Genomic DNA, 26,873 nt, shown 5'->3' with positions numbered 1-26,873 from the left:
TAGGAAGTTGAGATCCACTTTAAGAAGAATACATATATGGGTACTGATACGAAGGAACAACATTATATCATCGGTAAACATGATTTGTTTCTAATTTACAGTGTTTTAAGATATTTTTAACACTGTTTACAAAAAAGAGAAGTGGACCGGAGACAAATGTCTGCCTTGTGGGACACCTGACGTTATATTAATATTTTAAAAGGACTTTCAATGTATTTGTATTTATATATACATAAACATTATAATACACATGAGGTTAAAGTGAATTTATTTTACATTTAGCACGTAGTCGTTAGTAAAGTTCTTTGAAAAGAACATACTGGTAGTTAGCGGTTTCCACATGTAGTAGACTTGTAGTTGGTCTTTATAAATAAAAAATTAGTTTGGCAAATTCAATTGAAAAGATTGCGCAAGTACCTACCTTCATTTTTTTCTTATTCTTATTATATCAATGGATTTGATCGATTTTGCCGCCAACTGCAATGGGGTGACGGAATTGCGTCGAGGAATTTGCAACGAGTTGTCAAATAAATTAAGTACAATGTGTGGTACGACGAGACCGGAATTTTGAACAAAACAACAATGGCGGGTTTTGGTGGACATCATACATTGGTGTAACTAAATTGTACATTACAAGATTGTTAGGGATTACATTAAATCCGTATACCTAATGCTGCGGTCACTTTGTTTTTTGCAAAACAAAAAACATATTTTACGTAAAATATACCTACTGCAAATGCTGATGAAAATCGATATTTTTTAAAACAATACAATATGGTATGTAATTGAGTTGTATATTTGTAATAATTATAGGAAAATAATAAAATAAACATAATTAAAAAAAAAAAATATTCATTTATTATATTATATTACCTAAGTATATAATATTATACGTATATGCATAATATATTTTACATATTAGGTATAATGAATTGACATTCAGAATACAAAATAAAAAAGGCGTAAAACGTATTATGTTAGTTCAGTCTGATACACGATAATTTGAGCGTAACATATAATATATAAATGTAGATGTATTATATTATAATATGTATAATTAAAAGAGATATAAAATACTGTTAATATACGCTATGTATGTACAAAATGTATAGTGATGTTTGATTGGATATAAAATAAATAAGTACTTATTATAACATATGTATACTAAACTACGTCACGAGTCGCAATATTTACAAAATACAACATTCTGGCAAAATTATATACGTAACATAAAAAAGAATACAAGTTAATTTTATTGAAACGGTCCAGTATAACTTGTTGAACACTTGTTACGGCCGTGTGCGCACTCCAACTCCTGTATTTAAAAAAACACACACGAGGGTTAGTGGAAAAATATGTTTATTGTATTTCGGTCAATGACTTAAAAAAAAGCACTATAAGCTATATAAACACATTATACTGATTCTTACTACATCGCGACTGCGGCGAATAAACGTATACCAAACATAAAATTAAATCATACCATTTTCATATCGTGTATATTGTGTATACCATATTAATATATTAATACATAAAATATATATAAATAGAATGCAACACCGAAACACTTATTCATGTTGTATTTAGATTTAATGGATAACACGAACCAATAATTTTTCAAAGTGCTTTCGTTTTAATAAACCGTGAGCACCGAATGCACACCTACTCGTATTTTTGCGACCTGCAAACATAGTTAAAAATGTATCTATTGAAATGTATATAATTTGTAATGTCTGACACATTGTCTACACACGCCGAGAGAAAACTTGTGAAACATGCGATGAACAGAGAAACAACTTAATACTATGGCTGCGTACATAATGTATTTATACATAATATTATTAACGTGTAAAAATCGTATTGATACGACGACGTGCAAGCAAAACTACGAACGCTAGAAAAAAGTATCGTTTTTTGGTTACGGGCATTACAGACAAGAAATTTGTTTTTTTTTTGTCCACGCGCATGCTGAATTTTTTTGACCGATACACAAAGTATCTATTTCAAATTTACCCGTTTAAATATTTGTGTGCGAAAGACGTCAAAAAACGGTCAACGACGACGACGCGTGCAAACAGTATTCCTACACATGTACACCATACACGAATACGGAATTATGTAATATCATATACTTATATACATGCATATATGCTATTACCACAATTGTACAGAATACGATGTTTTTTCCTTAATTCTCAATTTTTCAAACCGGTAAATACACCGATGTACCGTTAGCGCACTAGGCGTGAAATATCAGTATACATCATTATAAAGTTCACGGAATAGTGACCCTCTCGCAGCGACGATGGTTATGCATATATACATAATGCGTATATATGCGTATGAACCATGTATGTATATAGAATTTAGTGGACGAGAAATAATAATTGAACACCACGCCGGCGGCAGCGTTAGGACAATATAACATTATTCTTTTTTCAATCTTAATGCTTGCGTGTTTAAAAAAAAAAAAACAAAACATGATAAAATACTTTTATTTTTGGGAGTCTGTTTACTGCCTAAGAGAAAACTACACGCGCTTAAGATCCGTAACGATATGAATATCATTATTTTTTTTCCATTTAAAGGGCTTATGGTTCTATATATAATTACATCGCGTCCGGCACACGTCCATGTTAAACACGCACGATACCTACGTTGGAAGTGCGTCCGTCACAATCATAGGACTATAAATACAAGTATATTCCCATTTATAGTTGTTTAAAATGTGTCAGATATAATATATAATATTAAAATTGAGTGTGAATTTTAGTAACATTTTATAATAATTGATTTTGGGTTGTACACAGTATATTGTTGAAACACACAGCATAGCAGCCTCTTATAAGACGTTCAGTCGGGCGAAAATGAAAATTATTGTCATCTATCGCATAAAAAGATGATTTTAGTTTACTGCGAGCGCGAATAATTATCGAAACCATTGAATTTAATAGTAGGCAAACGATATAATATAATGTAGGTATGCGATATATCAATTTATGTGTATAGTGTTTCAGTTCAATATTGAAATATAGTTATTTCAAAATGTTTGTAGTATTTCGATTCAATACTGATATGTGTATACTTAAGTACTTTTTGTAAATCAATGATACTTGAAAGTTATATTATAGTTAGGTTTACCTTATATAGTAACAAGTGCATTCCAAACTTAAATTTTTTTTAAATTATGTATTCCTATAGTTATGTACTTTAAAATATTAGGTTTTTTAAAACAGTTATTTCTCAATAATAGGTTTTTTTAGAGTTGTAGTTTTGAACTGGGGTGACGATATTTTCTGAATGGCTTATTTCATTGGTGCTGGTTTTAATTTTTTGCCACTTTTTATATAGTAATAGGGGTTTATTACTTTATTAGGACATCAAGAGCTTATTTGAGCTAATTTAACAGTATGATAAAAAATCTATACATATATCTCTGGATTTATGTATTATCATGTATATGGTATATTGTATACGTATATGTACGATATATCTGTCAAAATTAAACGCGTAAAAAACGGTGTCGTTAATATTATATTCTGTTTTTAGGGGATTAGATTCAGGATGCGTATCTACCAATAAAAAACTACATATTAATGTCAATTGTACCATCATTGGGAAAGTCAGTACAATTGATGTCGAATAATTTTTTTGAAAATAATATTAAACTAAAAAATTAATTAAAAAATGTAATAAAATCGATTTTAAATAAACTTCATGATAATTTCAATTAGGTTTTTATAAATGTTACCGGATAATTAGGTTATGGTTAATATAATTAGAAAAAGATTAATATTTAATGACAGAAAAATTATAATAATAATTAATATTCGTATAGCGCATTATTGTCATATTATCCGTATTGCATACACGTGCGGGAGTGCTTCGCTAATTTTTACATTACTGTTACACATCAAGTATCATTTACTATAATACATACATAGATATTAACAGGACGCGCCATTAGAAAATTGCCTATATTTAACTCCTTAAAAAAAGTTGGTATAAAACTCGTAGTGTACGAGAAATCATATAATATTATTACGCCGGCGCTCAGGTCGTTAACCGATTTCGACAGACAGAAATATACTTCCAATTATCCATTAAACATATAGCACGATGTATTTAAATAATAATATAACATATAAATTGCATTGAATAAAAAAACAACGAATACGATTAAACGCAGCTAACCGGTGCAAAACGAAACGTGTTCGTGTTGCTGAAATTCGCCCTCACATTGCACTAGGCATCTTAATTGCCACGCGCGATTCTTGAATAATCGCAAACTACCTATATATATTATTATTATTATTATTATTGAATAAATAATTGAATAATTGACTCGTAATAGACAGCTCGTAATTAACGTAGTTAAGTTTTTGGAGGAAAAATCTATACGTATATTACACTAGCTGGTCCAGCACGCCGTTGCCCACGACAAAATTAAAATATGCCCGTGGATTTATACTTTTTTAAACTCTGTTAAAAAATGTAAGCTGATTTTTAACACAGTTATTTCGGTTATTTTAATCGAATATAAAATATATTTCTAATACAATTATATCCAATCTTAATAACTATTTTAAATTTCGAAAACTAATGTCAACAATATTATATAGATGAAAAAACGATAATTTTTCACGAATCAAATATACTCAACATTTATGTGTTAAAAAGTAAAAAGTAGCCTATGATACTTAGGATTTTTTTGAATTTATTTTTGAAAATTGTATGGAAATCTAACGAAAATTATGGATTTGCATAAGGGTCGTCCGTTTTAGACCTTTGGTTTTATTTAAAAGATATATTTATTATAACTATTGTAGCCGATTCTGCGTTGTTTGTAAAAAATTAAATATTGCTAGTGGATTTATTTGTTAAATTTCATATAAGCTGCAGATATATTTACATATTAATTTGTATGGATTTGGCTAAATATAAGATACAGTTCTAAAATTATATTCAATTTATTTTAATAACTATTTTGTTTTGCGGATCAATAAGCAACCCAATACAAACAAAAACTATTTGTTTTTTATGAGCCAAAAAATCTTTTTGTGAACCTCAAAATTTTTAAAATTTCGCTCTAACCTCTGAGTTGTATATCTTTGGGTATACGACCTTATTTATGTATCATATTTCAAAATCACGAGTATGATAGACTTGGCTGTGGATCACTTATACAATTACAAAAATTGTTTTTTTATTAAATATAAATAATATTATATTATTATATAGTATAGGCAGTATAGTTAACATATTTATAACAGTATAATAATAATAATAATAATAATAATAATAACGATGAGTAATGATGTATAATGTATAAATAATGGTATGATCATTTTTCAAACGTACAGAAACGAAAATCGTTGGTATATTTACATAACCATGGTTTGACGCGGTCGAATGGTTTTCTTTTTAAATGTCATACAGTGTTATATGGAATATCGAAATAATATAACTGGCCAAAGACATAGGTATATATAGAGAAAAAATCAAGGCATAAATACCGACATTGCCGACGTGTCGCCTCTTCATATACGGTATGAATGGTATGATGGACTGCAGCAGAATACTTAACTCGCCGCCGACTAGCTAATACTTTCTGTACCTATACTATCATATATATATATATATATTATCACGTAAATAATTTATAATGCTGCGAAATTGTCATCGTATATCGCACACGATGTCGTCAAGACGTGTTAAACGTGTAAACGTAACGAATAGCGATTCGTCACTGCAATGTCGACGGGTCACTCTGTATATTTAATGTCATAATATTATATTATATTGCAGGTACAAAACGTTTAAACGTGTGGACTGTGGGTGGTGTATAATGCGTCGTGTAAGTACAGCGCGTCTTTAAAACACGCAGCTATACACCCACGTATGATAATTTATGGATTTTTTAATAGTGATGGTGAAAATGTTTTTTTTTTTTTTTGAAAATTGTGTCGTTCAGATGGAAATAAAATATCGTTATTATATTATACTAACATAGGTCACGATCTCGGTAAAAAACGCATAGAAATATTTAGTATGCTGTCGTTGGTAAAGCAGTAAGGTATACACAATACACACGATGATATTATTGGGAGTTGGTAGTTTGGGCGAATGTAATAATTTTGACCAAAATATTAATAGTCCGTTCGGGCGACTGAAAATTATTTTTGCTTGCATGAATGATTTGTTCTTCGATGCACATGTAATATCATTTTATTAATTTTTTACTCAAAATTAATATATTACAATATTACTATATCAATGAATTTTTAAATTAGAGTTTATTATTTATTATAAATTATGTATATGATTTTATTTAATCATTTGATTTGTTTTCAATTGACATTTCACATCACTATACAATACGTAGGTAAACCTACAATATTTTATAGATAACGATATCTATAAACCTATATTCATATTTATTTTATACTCATGTCCAAACAGTATTTTTGGTATAATTAATACTCGCCCGAACTGACCAAAATGTTTATAACTGTTCGCCAAAACAGAACACATTTTCGGTCCATTCGCCCAAACGGCCTATGCTACCCCTCATATATTATTACGGACAACGGTTTGCACAACTCACGCATAGCGATCGATGACTTAGGGGCGACGAGTGGTCGTCGAAAGTCGACTCTGCACGTATTAATCGTCGCCGCTACCGTAGTACGCCTTGATGATCTTGTGGTACTGCGGCACGACTGCGGCCGAGTTCTTGCTGCTTACCACGTAGAACCCGTTGGGCTTACCGTTGTTGACGAACGACTTTTTCACCGGTTTACCGGCCGCCCGAGGCTTGTAGTAGAGTGTGCGGCGCGGCAAGATTTTGGAACTGGCCGCTGACGGCAGTTCAAAGTCGCCGGCTTGGGCGTACTGCAGGTGATGCATTTGCTGTTGCATCTGTTGCTGCTGATGCTGCATCGGGACCAAGTCGTTGACGCCCTTGTAACGGCCGCCACCGCTTAGTGCGTGCTTGATAGTCGGCAAGTTCCAGTGGTACACTTTGGCCGGTTTGCCATTGGACACGAACCCCACAGGCACTGTGTTCATATTCTTGTACGGCGTCTGCTGATGCGGTTGGCCTAGCCTTTGACGGACGGCCGACCCGTCGTCGTAAAAGTGTGAATGCGGCGGCAACTTGACGATGAACATTTGTGAGTCCGAACCGCCTTTGCCGTCTGCTGCGTACTTGCTCCTCGATTGGCTGGCTAATCGTTTTCGATGATGGTTTGCAACGCCGTTATCACCTGCACTACCACTGGTCCGCACCCTCTTCATGCCCAGCTTGTTCAGAAGTTTGGCGTTGTGTAATTTGTTCGAAGGTTGCTTGGTCGACGTCTTGGACAACGCCGCTGCCGGCTCCGGTGTGCTCGCCGTGGACTCATCCGCTACGTACATCACCGGAAACCGTTGGCTATCGTATTCGTTGGCTGTCTCAGCACCGTGGCTGTCGACGTCGTTGCCGTTTTCATCTGTTGATTTTACGCCACCGCGGTCTTCTTTTTGTTTCTTAGCAGCCGTCGGTACGACACCGAAAGCAGCTACCATAGCTGCGGTCACCGCAAACAGCAAAATTATTTTACGCATCTCGCGGATTCCCTGTGCACTTCTGAAAAAAATATACACAAGTGTGTTAGTTATGGTATACACTTTTCATTATAACAATATATATATACTTAAATAGAGTATAGGCCCTTTATGAATACAATATTTTATTTTTCACATTTTTATATTGAACTACAATTAATTTATGCATTTATTACTAGCTTACAATATACATTATAATACTAAATCTATTTATATTCTAAGTGGTTAGTGATTACATTTATATCGTGGCATTAATAACATCGTGAATATACGATTTTTGATCCTAATTGCAGTGTTGACACTTGACAGTTTAATATACTATATAATATATATATAATCTTGATTTAAATTAAGTAATAGTAGGTTTCGTTGTTGTGCTACAAGATGCAGATGTGTTGATGAATCGCAGGAGAGGCTAAAATAGTGGGATGGCCTATCATAGGCCATAGGCGTATAGGACACAGGAAACAAATGCATATTGACAGAAAGACGAGGGCGATAGAAATAATTGGACGATACCAAGCCAAGTTTAATATTGAGTACGGCGGAAGTGTCAAAATTAATATGCGCCTTCCAAATTCATTAAATTATATTTTAATAATATAGAATACAGAATATTATACCGTATAAATATGTATGTATATTGTATACTTATAATGTTATTTTTATGATCAAGTTAAATAAACATGTTTACGTTCGATACATGGTGCAAGATTTTTGGCTATCAGTGTTCCAGAACGAAATGTTCCTATCGAAAGTTCGTCGTTAACCCTGACAATATCCGTTTTATTTTGTATTATATAATTATACCATATAGTATACACATAACTACATAAATACATAATACACATTTTAATCGTAAAGTTTAACTTTATTTGTGGAGAAAAATGCAACACGTAGGTACACCCGTATATAATTTTATTATATAATAACATTTACGCATTGTCACCGCGATCGAGGAGGATGCCTCTTAATTGTGTTGCTGGTGATGACCGGTCCACCGGGCCAACAAACTAATTATGATTATAATAATTTACGTACGTTTATTTTGTACTTTTTCATTCGTCGAACATTTTGCAGCCATATAATAATAACTGTTATACGTTATAAATTATAATGGAGCCCGCGTCAACGTTGTTAGCCAACCGCTCATAATTATAATAATAATAATAAAAATAATAATATATAGATCTACATGCGTTTCAAACGGGAAAAAAACGTTGTTATTTTTCAATTCCGTCGACGATTTGTGTACTGTAGCGAGTTTAAAGAAGGACGTAAAAGTCTGTTTTTACTACGCGCAACTACCCACGCCTTACACATATAATATGTGTGTGTAGGAGGGGGGAGGTTGTGCGATTGCTGTATGCAACAATTCAATTACAGCCGTTTTGTATATGCCACAAAAAATTCTCGCGCTCATATTTGTCTACATAATATTATGATTTATGACACATTGTGGAGTGCGGACAGTAGGTATATGTGTTCGTCATACGTCCGTGTTAGTTATATTCTTAAATTTATCTATCTACGCATACAAGTAAAAATGTAAAATATATAAATGTGAAAATAGAAATCTTTGTCACGTGTGTTCCTTGAAACTACTTATTCAATTATTTTGATTTTTTTTTTTTAATGAAAGAGTACATCGTGGAGCAGATTTTAAGCTTATTTCTGATTCTGTAAGTTAATGAATAATTGAGTTATTATTTTTTTAAATAATCGACAAGTACACACATAAAGATATTTTTTTTCATCCCTGTAATCAATTATTGGTTATTTTAGTAAATTGTTGATGTAGTTATACTACTTAGAGTACAAAACTTTTTTGTTGTCTTTATGTAAAGTTGATATGTCAGAAATATTATCTATACATAAAATCAGAAAATCAAAATATTTTTTTATCCACACGCGTTACACCAAATGCATTAGGTAATCAAATTTAATATAGATGCACTTTGTATGGGTAACGAAGTGAACGAGTATAGCTAATTATAGATAACCCTCCTCCTTCCTCTTAAATTCAATTCGCACCCGACAAAATTTCGATTTTGAACGTGTGCAACCAAAAAACAACAGTACGAATACTGAGTTACTCTGAGATACGCAGTATAACAATTTACAATACGCGTTTCTATTTTTTTTTTTAAATATATTGAGTTCGAATTCCGTTGAACTCATAGGTACACGTACAACACATGCCTATAGTATATCTATGTATGTGTCGTGTTTAGATATAAACTGAATAAATGTTTTCGTAATAACTGTTCGGCTCACTTCCTAATTTATAGATATTTACTATGTGAATACACAATACGTGTTGTCTCTCACCTAGGTCATAATGAAATAAATATGATCTGTCTTCTATGTATGGTAGTAATTCAACGTCTAAGTCAATATGAAAAAAAAATCATAAAGTTATTAATACACCATACACGCATATTTTAATTACGTTCACATAAACAGTTTTTACTTTAAAATAATTGTGTGAGTGTATGTTTGGAATGTTTATTATTAAAATGGCTTGTAGACTTTAATATTTAACTATGGTAACTATGTACAAAAACATAATATGCATAAATACGTATTATATTTAAATAAAATGTGTATGATAAAAATCATTTTTACACCTAAATAAAAATATTATTTCATTTCACAATATTATACGCTTCTATTCAATTTAACGATTGTATGGCGTATAGTATATACCTACACATTATGTAATTTTCAGCATATTAGTTCGTAGTAACTAAATTAATAGATTTTTATAACCTGCGCGTAAAAATCAATTATTTTATAGTTTAAACTGTATCCTGGCACTTGTAACATTTAGGTAGTAAAAAGATTATTAATTACTGATTTATCAATAAAAAAAAATATATTCTACTATCAATTATACTCTTTTTCTTTTAAATTCATAATTTCGATAGTATATAAAAATAGTGAATACAGTTTGATGATCTACTCGTTTATTGTGTACACAATAAAATTAGTCTTCGGGAGGTTTCCGGGAATAAATTATAAAAAAAAGCTTAGTTAATTTACCGTTATAATGAGCGTCACAATGTGTTTAGTATTGTGTTCATAATAATATTATTCCTTATTCCTATGATAGCATATTTTACCTATTCATATTAATTTTATACTCTGGTTATTATATCGTTGTACGTTAATGTAGGTATTTATTGTTAAAGTTATAGGTATATCTAATAGAAAAACATTATCATATTGTAAAAACTATAAAAGAATGACTTAACCGTAATAAGTAATAACTAATAACCGTATGGTTTTCGTGTATTTTTCAACACTTAAATAATATTATAAAGATATATTATATTGTACGTTTAAAAAAATATAAATATTGTAATATTTTACATATTACTCGATGTTGAGCTATGTTTCAGTACATAATTTTAACGAGCGGAAGAAGCAATGACCGGCGCCTGGTAAACATTACGTTATGAATCATGATATCGTTTAAGATATAAAATCACTTAGATTATGTTTTACATTCAACCAATATTGTACATAATCAGAGTTATTATTATCGTTTTATTATAATAATAATAGTAATACATTAGTCGTCAGGCCGGACTACTGTTTTAACAGAAAAATACACGTTGCTGCAATCAGCAGATATCCCTCGGGTGTTATACAAGCGAAACCATAATCAAGTACAATTAGGATCGATATAATATATTTATAATATTTTTATTTTTCAATACACATATAATTATAACGAATGGTTGGTATTTACTATTTTATAGTAAAGAAGAAGAAAAAACCGGTCTCGAGTGAATCAGTCGACCACCCAACTCCTACCAACAGTAATTTGGTATTTATCATCCTTATTATTATTATTATTTGATTTAAAACACAGTCACGCCTACCAGCCTACGTGGTTATGGTCGCAGAACATATTTTAATGAGGTATAAAGAATAATACGATATTATTATTTTTACTCTAAGTATAAATGTGCACCGTCATTCAGTGAAAAAAAACCATCATAACAACATTATTACACTTGCAGTGTCTTAACACGGTGAAGAATGCATGATATAAAAAAAGCGCTGGTACACGTAATAATAATAATAATAACAACAATCATAGCACATGGAGAATTGTAGTGTAAAGCGTAGGTATACCGGTAAAACTCGAATAACTCGGTCAAGATCGAAAACCCGAAGTCTAAAATAATATAAATTATAGAACAAATTATTATGTCACTATCATATTGTAATGATAAATTGTATGATATTGTTATGGTAGTGTTTTGTGTTTAATAATATAAACATTATCTATATCATATCTCGAAGTTAGGGCTTACATACTATAGTGTTTAATAAAATAACTTTTTGAGACTAGAATGATAAAATGTATAAAATAAATATTAAGTTTTAACGGAGGACATTTTTTTGATTCAACTTTGACTTAAGAGTTTCACTGAACTTTTTTTAAGAAAATATTAAATCATACTTCGTTAAAGCGTGGTTATAATTAAGGGGACTAAGTCTCCCCGTGACCAACTACTTTAATTCCTCCTCGCAATCGTACTAGATGTATGGTGTACGGTTCACAGTTCACAACGAAAATTATTTTTTGCATAATATGATAATATACATCATTCGGTCGAGAATCTATTATTTTTTTTTAGTTCTAATACATATAAAAATATAAACAATCTACTAAAAAAAAGTTTTTTTTAAAAAACGATTGAATAGTAAATTATTATTATTATCATCCAATTACTGGCCGTTATCATAGAAGCGTGCGCGTACGTGCAGGTGCATATAAATTGACATACAAAACCACCAATCAATTTGAAACGTTACACACGGTAAGTATTGATTAACACTTCGTTGATCTTTTTCACTTTACAGAATATATAAACAACGGTTGCCTGTATACATTTATAATGTATGAATTATAATTTCACACGTTTACTCATATAATAAACATATTGTATGAATATATAATATGTGAATATTGTGGTCGCTAATCGCTATAGTAAAACTTAACCTAACGCTTATAAAAGTTTATAATTTATACGTATACGAATGTAAGAGTCACTGTGTTGGCATTTCTAGCATAAAACTGTATAATATACAGCCATGGTGCCATTTCAGTTAGTTTAAAAAAATAAATATTTTTTTTTATCAATTTTATCAGTTACAGTTCTTAGTTTTTGGATGGTATAAAAAAAATTACTGATAGGTATGAGTAAAATGATTGTGTTGTGTATGAAAAAGTTTACTTCATGGAAGTCGACCTGTTATAATAAGGGTGACAAATTTTTAGGTTAATTTTACCATCACTGGGGTCACAGAAATGACAGAGAAGTAAATTCAAGAGTGTTGATTGATTTTTGTGTGATGGAACGCAAAATAAATATTTTACTACATTGAAGCTTTAATTAGAGACTTTCGCTTTGTTCGTGAACTTTTTCATATCAATTATGACAGTGGTCTTAACGTTACTTTTTCGTATTTATATATCATATGCTATGCAATTTTTGAACTACTGTCCCATTAATGAATACTTAATAGAATGTTTTTTATTTATTTTGTTATACAATATAATTGCTTTAATTTTGCTATATGGGACATGGGTGCAAGTATGTGACCAATTAAGCAGGGGTAAAATAGGAACGCCAATATATAGATGCTCTGTGGACCTTTAGTACCCAAAATTATAGTTATATTTGATATTAAATCGAATCCTACAATATTTTAATATCAAGCAGGTTATGATGGCAACTTTTCGGACACGTTGGCGATATTTAAGCCTGGAGGTCTACAGACTACAACTGCAATTTATAGTAAAATTTCAGTGCGATGACATGCTGACAAAACGAGTTATCGTCTTAATTAACAATAGTGATAAGTTTATTTTATAGTTAATTAATGCATTGAATACCTCCTACCCCCGGAGGCCGTTATAACTATCGTTTAATTTTTAAATACTTCGTTGTGCGTATTCAAATATTAAATAAATATTATATAAAGCGTGATGTTATTGTTGTTATCAGAGTGTGTTAAATTTTCAATCGTTGGTATACTGTAAAATAATAAACGCTTAGTTTTACTACTTTTGGATATTAATGTTGGTCTTCCACACAGTTCGACGTATGCTTGAATATATATATAAATAATATCGTATTTATCGCGTGCACGACGTCGAGGAGCCTATATATTATCGCGTGCATATGCAGACATCGCACGGGTATAATGATATTATTATATTAAGGACTATAATGCGTATTAGATGTATCGATGGTCTGAGTGAAAAAAAATGTGTTGTGCCCGCGAGGTGGTAATAAAACTGGCTCGCGCCTCATTCACACGGTGGAAAGCGTATATTATATACACGTATGTCTAATAATACGATTATTATTATTATTAATAATAATTGAAGAGTGAAAATGACAAGCGTCGAAAAAAAGAAAATAAAAACAGCGAGATCTCGACTGTACACGTATATAATGTATATAATATGATGTTACAAACCCATTTATGGATAATATACGCGGCGAAAAGAAAATTATTATTATACAATACACACACATGATGTACGTCGTACATAAATATATAATATTATATGTGTCATTATCACAATATCACCTGAAAGACGTGTGTCGATTGCCGACAATGACATCGGTGAAAAACGGCAGTATATTATATACGGAAGCGGGAGGGCCACGCCGTGGCAAGGCGTGTTTCACTTTTAACCGCGAGGAGAATGAAAGTCACGGTCATATTATCTCTAACTCGCGCGATTTTGAAGTTGCCCAAGGAATACAGACTACGCGTGGTAAAGTAATTTGTCGGTTACACACTTACGCGTACCTACTGAAAAACACGTATTTATACTTTGGATATAGGTGGATAAATTATCAAAAGGTTACCATAAGATTATACTTTCTACGCGCAAAATGCGTACTTTACGAGTGCGGAGTGACTGAAGTGAAACATATAGTATTATGTACATATAATAGCATATATTTAAGACGTTATGCGTTAATTCGGTGCTGAAAGTGTAATTTTTATATACGTACAATGGTTTGTTTTATTTTGATTATTTTATTAGTTTCTAATGTTTCTATAGTATTATACCTACGTAAATAATAACACGAAATACAACTTTGACATTAATATAAAGAAATGTAAAATAATAATGCCTAGTGAGATTATACATATTTATAATATGTATAATATGTATTATATTTACATATAATAATACAGATAACCGATTGCGTAGCTGTGGCAGTATGGATTATGATAAAAGCGCAGAGATGTACAAAATAATATTCAATATGGAATTTTAAGTTTTTGTAATACAATATGCAGCTGTAAGAAGAATTAAGAGAGGGTTAATTAGTGAAGTGAACACGGACAGAAATTTTTATAAATAAGTATCGTTAATAGCATTGTTATTGTATATAAGGTGGTTTGGACTGAGTAAATGAATCCATTGGAAGGAGACGAGGCTAATATACGATGATTGTTTTCGTCGTCGCGCACTCGCGCGTTTTGATAATTTGTTTCTCGTTACTCGTGTCATTTTTATTTTTACGTCTACGGTTTTTTAGCTCCTAACATGGATGATGTACTACTACTTGAATTGATAAATTGTACATTCAATTATAGAAATATATAAGTATAGAACACACGTGTAAATCTCGCATTGCACGTTTTACTGTCTCAAACTATGGACGCGTTAAGTATGCTGCACTTTTATTATACTATACGTAGTTTGTTGCTGCCCACAAATGTTTATGTATTTATATTTTTATATGTTTTGACGGAGAAGAGTGGGTTTTTTGTGTACGCACCACCACTACACATGTTTACATCTCATATGCTGGTGATGTTCGCGTGTCTACATAATAACAGTCGCATATTATATATAGGTACGCGATAATAAAAACGTAGGCATGCGAAGTGCTGCCACTCAGTCATTGTACCTATTTAATAGTATGACGACGAAAAAGGTTCTGCAGCTTCTTCGGTCGTTTTACATCTTACGGGGACTTCATATAATTTATTTTGTAATAATAAAACAACGTTCGTGATTATATTATTGACTTGGTACCTATATATAGTCTACAACTATATACGTTCACGGGCCATTTTTATGTCGGGAAATAGTTCGGTATATTGTTAATATTATCAATTAGTAATTAATTCAACAAGACGTATACATACGTTGTCGTCATCGCCGGGGCCATGATTTACCTATCGAATCACGACGAATGCAATATCATAGGTACGTATAATAGTTCAAACACTTCAAAGCCATTATTAAAATAATTGTGTAGTGGATAACATAATATCATGAAACGATGTCCTTTATATTTTATAGTATGCGTTTTAAATTGTAATATACATGCATTCTTTGATGCAGTTTATTTTTATTTTTTGATATCCGAAAGCGGTAGAGTTGAATTATATTATTAAGGTTAATAATAAAAGGAATTTGAATCAGATTAGAAAAATTCAAAATTATTATTTCCATCAAAAACATTATACCTACTAAACGTGGAACGATAATTATACGGTAGATTTAATATTCCAGACGGAATGGTGCAGTTTACACACACACACGACTTGTTGCCGATTACCATAATAAACGTTACCGGTGGTTGGTATATAATATATTATGTATTATGTATACACAATGTAATATTATAATCAATATACCTAATCATTAAATTGATGCATCACGATGCACGGAGCAGGTATAATAATGGAAATTATTTCGCAAGGTTAACTGACTTCGAGGAAATGGTGTACAATTGTAAATGGCGATTTCGTGTTATTTATTCGTGAGACTATACACTCGTACGTACGCCAGAGGACGACAAAATGTCAAATGACGTGTGTGCGCGGACGCACGGTTCGTTGCAGGTTAAACAGTTAAATATGGTCACGGGTGTGACGTGTCTAATGTTCATAAAAAAAAGGCAAACTGATCTAAAAGGGTCGTTAGCAGTGTGCTCGGAGCGTATAGAAGACGCCACTGCCGCCGTTCCCTTGCCGCACGTACCAAACTATTACACGATACCCGATCGGTGTAACGCCGTCGATGGATTTGTAGTAAGACCAACGTGCCTCTAACCTGCCTACCTCAACCTCCGCTGAGCGATGTGCTACGTGCGACAATTCCGCTCTTTCAACGACAATACAAAACGCGCATTACACGATATATATCGCATTATAATAATAGTGTACACCGGAGCGGTGGTATACCTACGGCCGCGCGCGCGCGCTCGCGTTACCGTTACCGGACAAAAACGGATTGTTTTGCGTTGACCTTGTAAGGGGAAACCAGGTGTTTGGTGCGTCTGCTTTACCAGATGAGAACTAGACGTACATATACAATAATAATAATAATAATAATAATAATAAATAATAATAATAACAATAATAGGAACACACGGCACAGGCATAGACGTCGCGGCGGCGGCGCAGGTACGACCCCCGTTAGACCGCCGCGTCTCCGACTCGCGCGCAATACGTCAACGTCGCGCGTCGCGTCGAGAATTCCGAAACGGTGCGCGGCCGATTGTCACGCGTCGTCGTCGTCTCTTGTGACCGGGACGTTTATGCGTATTACCGCGACCGTCCGCGACCGTCCGCCCGGAACGGTATACGCGGCCGCAATAATAATAATATATGCGACGTATACCATACGCACGCGCGTGTAATAAACTATGCCTATAGGTATGTGCCTAATGCGCGTTATGCGCTGCGCCGAGTCGCAGGTACGCGTATATAATGCGCACGATAAACAATAACGACGACGACGATGACGACGATAATAATATAATATAATGTATTATTACGGCGCGCACGCCACACCGTTTGCAGTGCACACACACACACACACACACACACACACACACTGACGGAGTTGCTGGCGCGCGCGGTCGTCAAACGGTCGTCGTCGCGATATACGCAAAATACCTACATAATATACGAGAGCAGCAATAATAATAATAATATAAAACGCGTGAAATAACTCGGCCGTCGACGTCGTCGGGATATTATCGTATCGGATTATTATATTGTCGTCGCACGCCGCCGCCGAGATGGAAAACGCATCACTCGCGATTATATCGGTCCGGTGCAGCGGCGGCGGCGGCATCGTTCGCGCGTCTCCGAACGCGCCGCGGTCGTCGTTTGCCGCATTTGTACAAAAACAGCTATGGAAATATAGCGATACGTTGGGGGCACGCCACTGCGGAGACGCGTAATATAATATAATATATTATTATATCGTACGGAGAACTCGTCGCCGAATCGATTGTTATTTCCCGGCCGACCGACATATCATTATTGTCGTCCGCCGCCGCCGCCGCAGTCGTGGGCATTTGTATTATACTATGTCGTGTGTGTGGAGGAAGATATACCCGAAGACCGAAATGTAAACGCGCGTCACGTCCCGCGCCGGCCGCCGGAAATGTATATTGCTTCGCCGCTGACATTACAATAATATTATCCTGCGCGCATTCGACGTATATTGTATTATAATATTTTGTATTCGGACGGGAAAAGTCGGAAGAATCGGCCGCTTGAAAAACGGTATTGTTTAAAATGGAAAATACCGACTACGCGCGCGAACTACTAACTTTACGTAACAACCCGCACTCTGCGCGCAGACGTTTTAGAATTCTAGAAAATGTCGGTTGGGTCGTCGTATAGTCGTACGCTGATGGATGGATATTGTTCGTAAAATCATGACTACAGTCAATGGCTTATTTTCATTCTTCAGACCATAACTACACGGTTATGTATATATATATATGTATATATATAGACTAGGGACATCATTCGCGGGGTGTAAGAATAGGCACTGCAGTGGCGCGTTTTGCAGGGTGTTGTATTGTGATCTCCGTCAGCCCTATTTATGCAAACATTAGAAGTATATGAATATGCCTTAGACATCTAGCAACTATGTTTCCATATGATTCTATTTCATATTTGATATAGTTATATCATGAAGATTGATTACTACAACGGACTGCGGAGTGTAGGTAAACCCTCCACTCCAAGAAAAGCCCAGGCTACGCGCCTGCGAATATGTGTGTATTTGCAATGATATATTGATTCTGTTTATAATACGCTATGGTAATATTTTAAAACTGTACATGGACCAATTTTAATATTTTCAAATTTCAATTCCCCGGCTATTATAAATACTTTAAAACACAACTCTAATAATATTCTTTAAACCGAGTTTAAACAACATTGATAATAATTATTCATATTTTAGTGTTGTTTAAAAGATATTCATTTTTAAACCAGAAAATATTTTTCGAGTGATCATATTATGCTTGACTATTGGTAAATTCCACCACACAAAATTCTAAATTTGCGCGTCGGGTGTTGTCATCAATAACGTGTCAATGTGTCATACACTCGTATGCGTTAGTTCACATATTTTGAAAAATATAAATTTTTATTTTTATTTATTTATTATTCTTTTTGGGTGAAAGAAAAAGCAAATTAAATCTTAACCTCCTTATAACTAATTTATTATTAAATTATTTTTTAACTTTACTACTTGTGTAAACAAGTTAATAGGTACACACATTCCGCGCTTTAACGAGGTAGAGTAACACTTGGACGTTTAATTTAAATTGTATATTTGTAGCCACTTACTGTGCCAAATATATGATGCGTACATTTGTTATAATATTCATGTATGGCATTTATGTATTTTATAATTGAAAAAAAACTTGTTAAAAATCATCGTAAATAATTTAGTATACATAGATGTTTGTAGATTAAAAATTATTTTTATTTAAAATATACAATTTATAAATACATATTTTTAATACTTAGATATTGTACATTTTGATGTATACATACAATAAATTTGAGCTAATTAAAAGTTATAATTAAAATCATTTATCAAGATTATTTTAATAACTAAATTATTTATATATGTTATGTCCATTATAAAAATGTTGTTAATAATTATGCATATTATGTTATAATTTGAAAGGCTTTTAAGTTAGTTCATTTTTAAAGATTTAATGCGACTGAAATTGACCTCATTAATACTTATTATTATTGATCACAACATTGAATACATGATATTGATTACCTGTTTGTAAGTTACACTATTAATTTAAAATTAATATATTAAGTATATAGTATACCTACCTACTAGCAACTCATATTTTTGAAATCATTTAAATTGATTTTTTTAAATTTATATAGAAATTCGATTTTACAATCTAAGATTAGTTTAAATAAGTAATACTTCTTTAGGTTAATTGTATTACTAAAATCTAATAGTAGTTTAATAGTTCAATAATTTTGCGTTATTATATAAATATATTATATAGTAATAAAATAATTTCCTTATTGTTAATTAATAATTGTAGCATTATTAGTATTTGGACAAATAACATACTCATGCCATCAGTAAATATGTAGATTTTCGGTATATAAAAATGATTTAATTTTTACATTAATGCACTAATATTATGACTGTGAAAATTGATTAGAGAATTAATTAGTATATCGAATATAATATTATAAATTAAATTATATTATTTTTTGGTATTTGAGAGTTTTTAGTAAATATATTATTGGTAGAAAAATACAAAACGAAACCTATAAATATAGCATATAAGTATTCGTATTATTATATTATTATTGATGACATGCATGAATTGGCGGGTAAACTATTCAAAGTGGACCGGATATTATAGGCTTGCGCCTTGCATGTCAAACATGCGTAGAACAATCTACTCGTATTTTATCTGGGACATGGTACAGGAGCTAGTAATTTAAAAAAAAACGTATATTATGTCTCCCCGGGCTATAATATTAAATAATAATTGCATATATAGTGTATTCGTCACCAGAATTCCCGTCGTAGCATAATCGACCAGAAGAGGTGTTTAAACCAGTTTTGTGCTTTTTTTTTCATAAGAAATCCAAATCTAAACAATTTATATTGCATCTGGATAAATAACGTATTGAGCATATTATTATTATTTATATTTTATTGTCACGATAAAAGATTAACATTATTTTAATTATATAGTACCTATTATAGATGTATTTGAAAATTTTTATAGCATAATCACTCTAAGTATGGCTAAAATATTTTAAAGTATATTATAACCCAGTTTAAAAATAAATACATCCAATAAAAATTATTTTTAAGGACGGTCAAAATTTAGTGTTTAAAATACGCATATTTATAGATTGGAAAAATGAATAGTCTTTATTGATATTTTTAATAAGTAATGATAAACATTAATACTTAAACTAAATATTTTTTTTTATTTGTAAAATTAATTTTATTATTACCATAAAATAAAAAACAATGTTAATATTAAAAAAAAAAAATAGTAAAATAATGCCAGGAAATTCTTAAGTAGGGATTACTGATGATAAATTATTATTCAAAATATAATGATTACTACTTAGAATTTTTTATGAGTTGGATTTTTTATATAAAAAAAAAAGCATCTGTTTTATTTTTATACCTACTATAATTTAAAAAAATCATATTATTTATATTGAGTAATAAAAAAAAATGATATTAATTAGGTACTAAAACATGATATATGTGGTCATGTAGGTAATTTGTGTATTTACTACAATACAAATAAAAAGAAGGATTACCTATAATTTTCTTAAGCGTAAAAGATATTTTTTAAGGTAGGATAATTCTTATTAATTGTTAGCTAGCAATATAAGTATATAACGTTAAATTGCCTTATTTTGTAAAGTCATACGGAATACGGATTAAAGTAATAAAAAAAAATTAACAACTGAGTTCTTGGCATATTATTCCTGACAGAGATATTTCTGTCATTTCAAATTAACTTTTAACGATGTTATTAGTCCGATCAAGTTATTGTATTTTACTTTTATCTTTACTTAAGATCGGCCATTTTCCGTTCCTTATTATGATAAGCTTGATCTCTGGGCCATTGATTGTCAATTGTTTACTTATTAATAATTATTTACTTTGCTGTTTATAATAGTATAGTTTCTTTTAATAATATATGAAAGAAATTACCGCATTTTCTTAAAAAGAAAAAAAAATATTTCAAACTACTTCAGTAAAATAATATGGAACTGCATATTTCACCCAACTATTTAAATTAGTGAATTTTTGTGTATTATATAATATATAAATATATAATATAATATATATTATGTATATTATATACCATATAATAAATAACATTTATCTTGTTATCTATAGATTTGATTGTTATTTAGGTGATATTATTTTGCCATGTACTTATTCTGTCAATCATTCCATCAATTTTGTTAACAAAAATGATATGGCTCATACTCAAAGTATTGAACACTTATGGAAAAACGTCAAAATGAAGAAAAATCGACAATGTGGTACTTACAGATAGATTTCTTCTTAAAAATTCCCGTTTCAATATAATTGGGTAGCATGTACACAACCAAACAGTACTAATAATATTAATATTTTTTCAACTAGTAGTTTGTAATCGGTAAACAGTTCTGATTATTAAATTAATAAATTTAAATTTGATTTTTTTATATATACAATATACTACATATTCAATAATAATTTATAATATTAATTTGACTATTATTTAAATAGCTATTTAAAATGACTAAGAATTAGAGATAAAATGAATAAATATTAGAAAGAAATCGAGTTTACGTATTTGTCATACATATTTACGTTTATAGTTTATATACGTTTTATACATATTTTAATGATTAGTAACGAAAACTATTACCAATAAATAATTTCTTTTAAATATTAAAACGTGGAGTGTTTAACCTTATGATGTTTGACCATGATCTTAGAATATGCATGATGTCATGGAAATATTTTTTGGATGTGTATATAAGCAATTTTAGGATACTATTATTGTTATTTTTTTTTAATCAGATAATGGTAATTTAATTACTAATAATTACTAGTTAGTATAATACTATAACAAAATTAGTATTTTGTTATTCATGACTAAACTGTAATTTATAATTTAAACGAATGGCTAGCTCAATAAAAAACTATATATGAATTAAAAATTAAAAATTATGGTTTTTACTCGTACGAGTACGTGGAAAATTACTAACTAAAATCTAATAATAAGCAACTTAATAATTTTATAGATTAAAACAATACGACAGAGTATATATTATTCTTATGTATTCGTAAAATACAAAATAATATATTTGTATATCAGAAAATACTAAATATTTTAGAATTAATAAGTTCGAAATAAAATGTAAAATAGTACGTCATTGTCTATTATTAAATATAAACATATTATATTCTTGCTATATAAATAATATGATATTAATAAAAATCTGAATGTATAAATTGAATATAGCACGTGGTAATCGATAGATCGTTTATATTTTTACCAATAAAATAGTCTGTAATATTGTTATTAAAATTCTGAATGGCTAAGTTTTTTTTGATCGAGCACGTATCGTATATTTTAAAATAAACGTACAGACGTGTTTACAACTGGTCAACTTAAACGTTGTTACTTGTCACCCGTTGACCTAATAAACTAGCCATACTAGCCACCAAAATAAATGCGTCATGTATTGGAATTTATCGTTGTATGCTGCCCCTGCAGTATTCAATAATAATGTAGAATATGAATATTTAAAAACAAAATAATATTATTCTTCCCTATTACGTATAATATGTATGTGCCGTTAAATTATGCTCGAAGACAAAAATTACAAGAAAAAAGGTTCAATATGGGCATGTAAACAAGAAAGGACAAGAAAGGAAATATTATTTATTCATAAGTTAAATAGAAACAAGTAAAATAATATGATAATAATGATGATGTAATGCCTATAGCGGCATAGTGCATCTACTTCCGATACACTGAGAAATGTGTATAGACTCCGGCCACTACAGTGGCGGCGAATGTATTATTTGCAGAGGTCGTGAAGAAAAACGTACGTTTAACCTAAACAAAATGACCTCGGGTCAGGATTTTATTAAAATTATTTTGTTTCATTTTTGCACAACACCGATAATTTTCAATTGATAATTTTTTTTAAATTTATTATTACGTGTCTTATTTAATACCGTCTCGCATATAGTGAACAAAAAAAATATATATTGTTTTATGTTTTTAATTACGGAAGTGCTTTCGGTTTTTATTCGTAAATGTTGCAGACACCCACTCTCAATAGCAGCTTTAGATATTATACACTCCGTAATCACGTTGGCCACAGCTCACAAGTACCACGATAGTTATGATATATTGATATCTAAATATTTTCAATATTAATTCATTCGCTGAACAATGGAAATTGAATCACGTTTATTTTATTTTCTCATATAATATGTACGTTGTACCTACTTTCATGTATAAATGTATACATATAAATATATTTATAATACAATGTATGTACGTATAGCTAGCAGACGAGTGGATTATTATATTATGCAGACAGCAAAAAGACGTATAACTTGTGGCCGAAGTAAGTCCTTGTAATACGCTCTGATCGCGAATATAACAATATTATAATATACCTATATATATTATATGCGTTTCTTCAGATACAACATTGCAAATGTAGCCCACACTCCATAGACGCCTCACGCGGTTGAGGTCTTCAAGTGCCATATTTTATTTTTTGTCACTGACATTTTTCCCAAGGAGTCACTAGAGTTTTTTTATGTTCAAGTTATACCGTATGGCGTATACCATACGTACTAAATTATTATAATACGAATGAATAAAATAATTTATATTAATGGATATTGGATGGTAATGTGGTAGGTACAAAAATAGGTTTACACGATAAAATATATACATACACAATTTATTACTATCCAGAAAGAATTTGAAATGATAATAAGTTAAAAATATCATAATTATTATTTAAATGCTTCCTGGGATACGATTGCGTTTAGTTCCGCTTCGTTTAAAATTTTGCTATGTCAGCGTTGGGATTTATTGTTATATTAATTATCATTTCAAAAAAACTAGTGGATTGTAATAATTAATAATTGCACGCGATTATTCTAAGATTTTTTTATTTTTCTTTCAATCCAGTAAATTTTCTTTTACGTACAGGTAAGTTCACGTTGACCGCGCCAACAATATTTAATCATGTATGATAAATGTACGTGATGCACGCGAGTTATCAAATATAATATATCTAATACTATAATTTATAATAATATTAATATATTATATATATTTATATGTTATACCATCGAGTAGACAACACTGTTGCAGTATTAGGAATACGTTCACCTTCGATTTATAAAGAATAAAAAATGTTCCGAATCTAATGTCATTTATAGTAATATTAATTCAAGTATCTATATAGATTATATATATATCTGTAATAGCTATGATATATAATTTTTTTTTGTAATAAATAAGTGACAGCTTTAAAAAAATATATAATATCTTAACAGATGATACTTTTTTTGTATCTACAGATAAAAAACTATATATTATTATTATTATAGGAAGTAGTTAAATAAAAAGATTAATTTTGAAAATTCAAATTGTTTTTTTTGTTATACACACGTATACTTTTAAAAGGTGTTTAATTAATTTTTTGAATTTGAGTAAATATAAAAATTAAATTTGAAAAGCGAACTTTTAGTAATGATTTTACATTTAAATACACATTGATTTTAAATATTATCAGTAAAACTATAGCTACGACAAAAAATGACTATATTTTAAGAAGGTACACACTAAATTTAAAAATTTTGTTAAACCTATTTTAATATATTCAACTTTTTAATTTCCTATTTTTGTTACAACTTTAGTTCTATTATTCATACTCAGTATACAATAAAAAGTATATCCAAAGATAAAACTTTAACTTTAAAAATGCGATATAAATATAAAAGTGTTATTACTCACTACTTTAATTTGAATATTTATTATATATCTTAAGACAATTACTTGACTAATAATTAATTAAAAAATGATAACTAATAATACCTAACACAACATATTTATTATTTTTAGTTGCATACACGGAGAAGTTGTACAATGAATAATCATAACATCTTGAAATTTTTGAGTTATAATAACCAATTAAAAATATTCTGCTATTTTAAACATTATACGTATTAATAATTTTGGAAGATATGAATAGTTTTAACTATTAAAATAAAGTGAATAAAAATACTAACCTTATTATTTGTCCAAATAAGCTTTGTAAATAAATATATGAATCGGAAAAGTGCAATTGAATTTTCAATTGGTTGTTTCAGTGTTTTACGTAGTGTTTTTCTAAGACAATTTGTGAAACGAAATCTACTGAGACTTCACCATGCCAAACTTCGCAAAGTGGAAGCCGAAGATCAACTGACGACGCGACTGAGGTTAGGAAACGCGGCAAGCGAGGCACTCATCTCTCCATGCCGGTAGGTACATCTTCGTTCGAGTAGGAAATAAAGAGGGCGGGCAATATTGTTAAACACACACATACTCGTACACACATATACACACATACATGCGCGCACGCACCCATACTCGCGCCACACAAATAATGTATATTGCTATTAAAAATCTATTTTAAAAAAATGTGAAAGCATTTTTTCACTATTGCCACTCGATTTTTTTCCTATATATTTGAATGGTATTTAATATGTTGTTTTAAAACTAATTAAACGTACATTAGTGGCGTTAGTAGACCGAAAATAAACGATGACCAAACTCAATTATATCAGAGACATTTTTTTTTTACTTTCCACAATACAGTGCGTAGTTTATACAATTTAGCACCTATACCATATTCAATGTGCATTCGAAAATATAAAATTCTACTATATATTTTATGAGTAAGGTATAAATATATATTAAGTAAAATTGATTAAAAAAAAAACAACGTACCGTATGTCTTAATACTTTGAATGTGTGAAATTTACGTATGCGTACCTTTAACCATTGAACTGAACGGTTTCGTATAGTTGATATACTCTTTACGTTATTTAACGAAAGTGATAAATGTTTGTATAACTATCGTATACATTTTAAAAACATCAACGAATAAAGTAAAAGCTGCGAATGTCCGAGTTTTTGTACAAAGACTATAATAATAATAATAATAATGTGTTCTATCCGCGAATCGATAGTCTGACAAACGAGTGTCGCACGAACACAATCAAATGTATGATTTTTCTTTCAACCGCGCAGTTATGATACTTGTTATTGTTGTTTGCGTGTTTTTGGGGCGCGGCAGAAATGCATTATAGCCACCCCAATTGCGGAGGGTAGCGTACACTTTTCGTC

At 30.7% G+C, this 26,873-nt stretch overlaps 1 protein-coding gene across 1 annotated transcript; it reads right to left on the bottom strand.

Annotated features, from left to right (window-relative positions):
* Positions 1-835: 835 nt before the first annotated feature.
* Positions 836-25,964, bottom strand: LOC132932297 (uncharacterized). Its single transcript, XM_060998602.1, has 3 exons — positions 25,772-25,964; positions 6,608-7,630; positions 836-1,315 (listed from the first exon to the last, which is right to left on the bottom strand). The coding sequence occupies exon 2, from the start codon at positions 7,606-7,608 to the stop codon at positions 6,667-6,669; it is 942 nt and encodes a 313-aa protein (XP_060854585.1). The 5' UTR covers positions 7,609-7,630; positions 25,772-25,964; the 3' UTR covers positions 836-1,315; positions 6,608-6,666.
* Positions 25,965-26,873: the final 909 nt, after the last annotated feature.

The sequence above is a fragment of the Rhopalosiphum padi genome, chromosome 1 (genome assembly GCF_020882245.1).
Source record: "Rhopalosiphum padi isolate XX-2018 chromosome 1, ASM2088224v1, whole genome shotgun sequence".
In the NCBI taxonomy this organism is placed as follows: Eukaryota; Metazoa; Arthropoda; class Insecta; order Hemiptera; family Aphididae; genus Rhopalosiphum; species Rhopalosiphum padi.
Note: the sequence above shows the minus strand (reverse complement) of the source record. Positions and strands in the feature narration are given on the sequence as shown.

Coding starts and splice junctions, on each gene's coding strand:
- LOC132932297 (XM_060998602.1), bottom strand. CDS start 7,608: ATGCGTAAAATAATTTTGCTGTTTGCGGTGACCGCAGCTATGGTAGCT.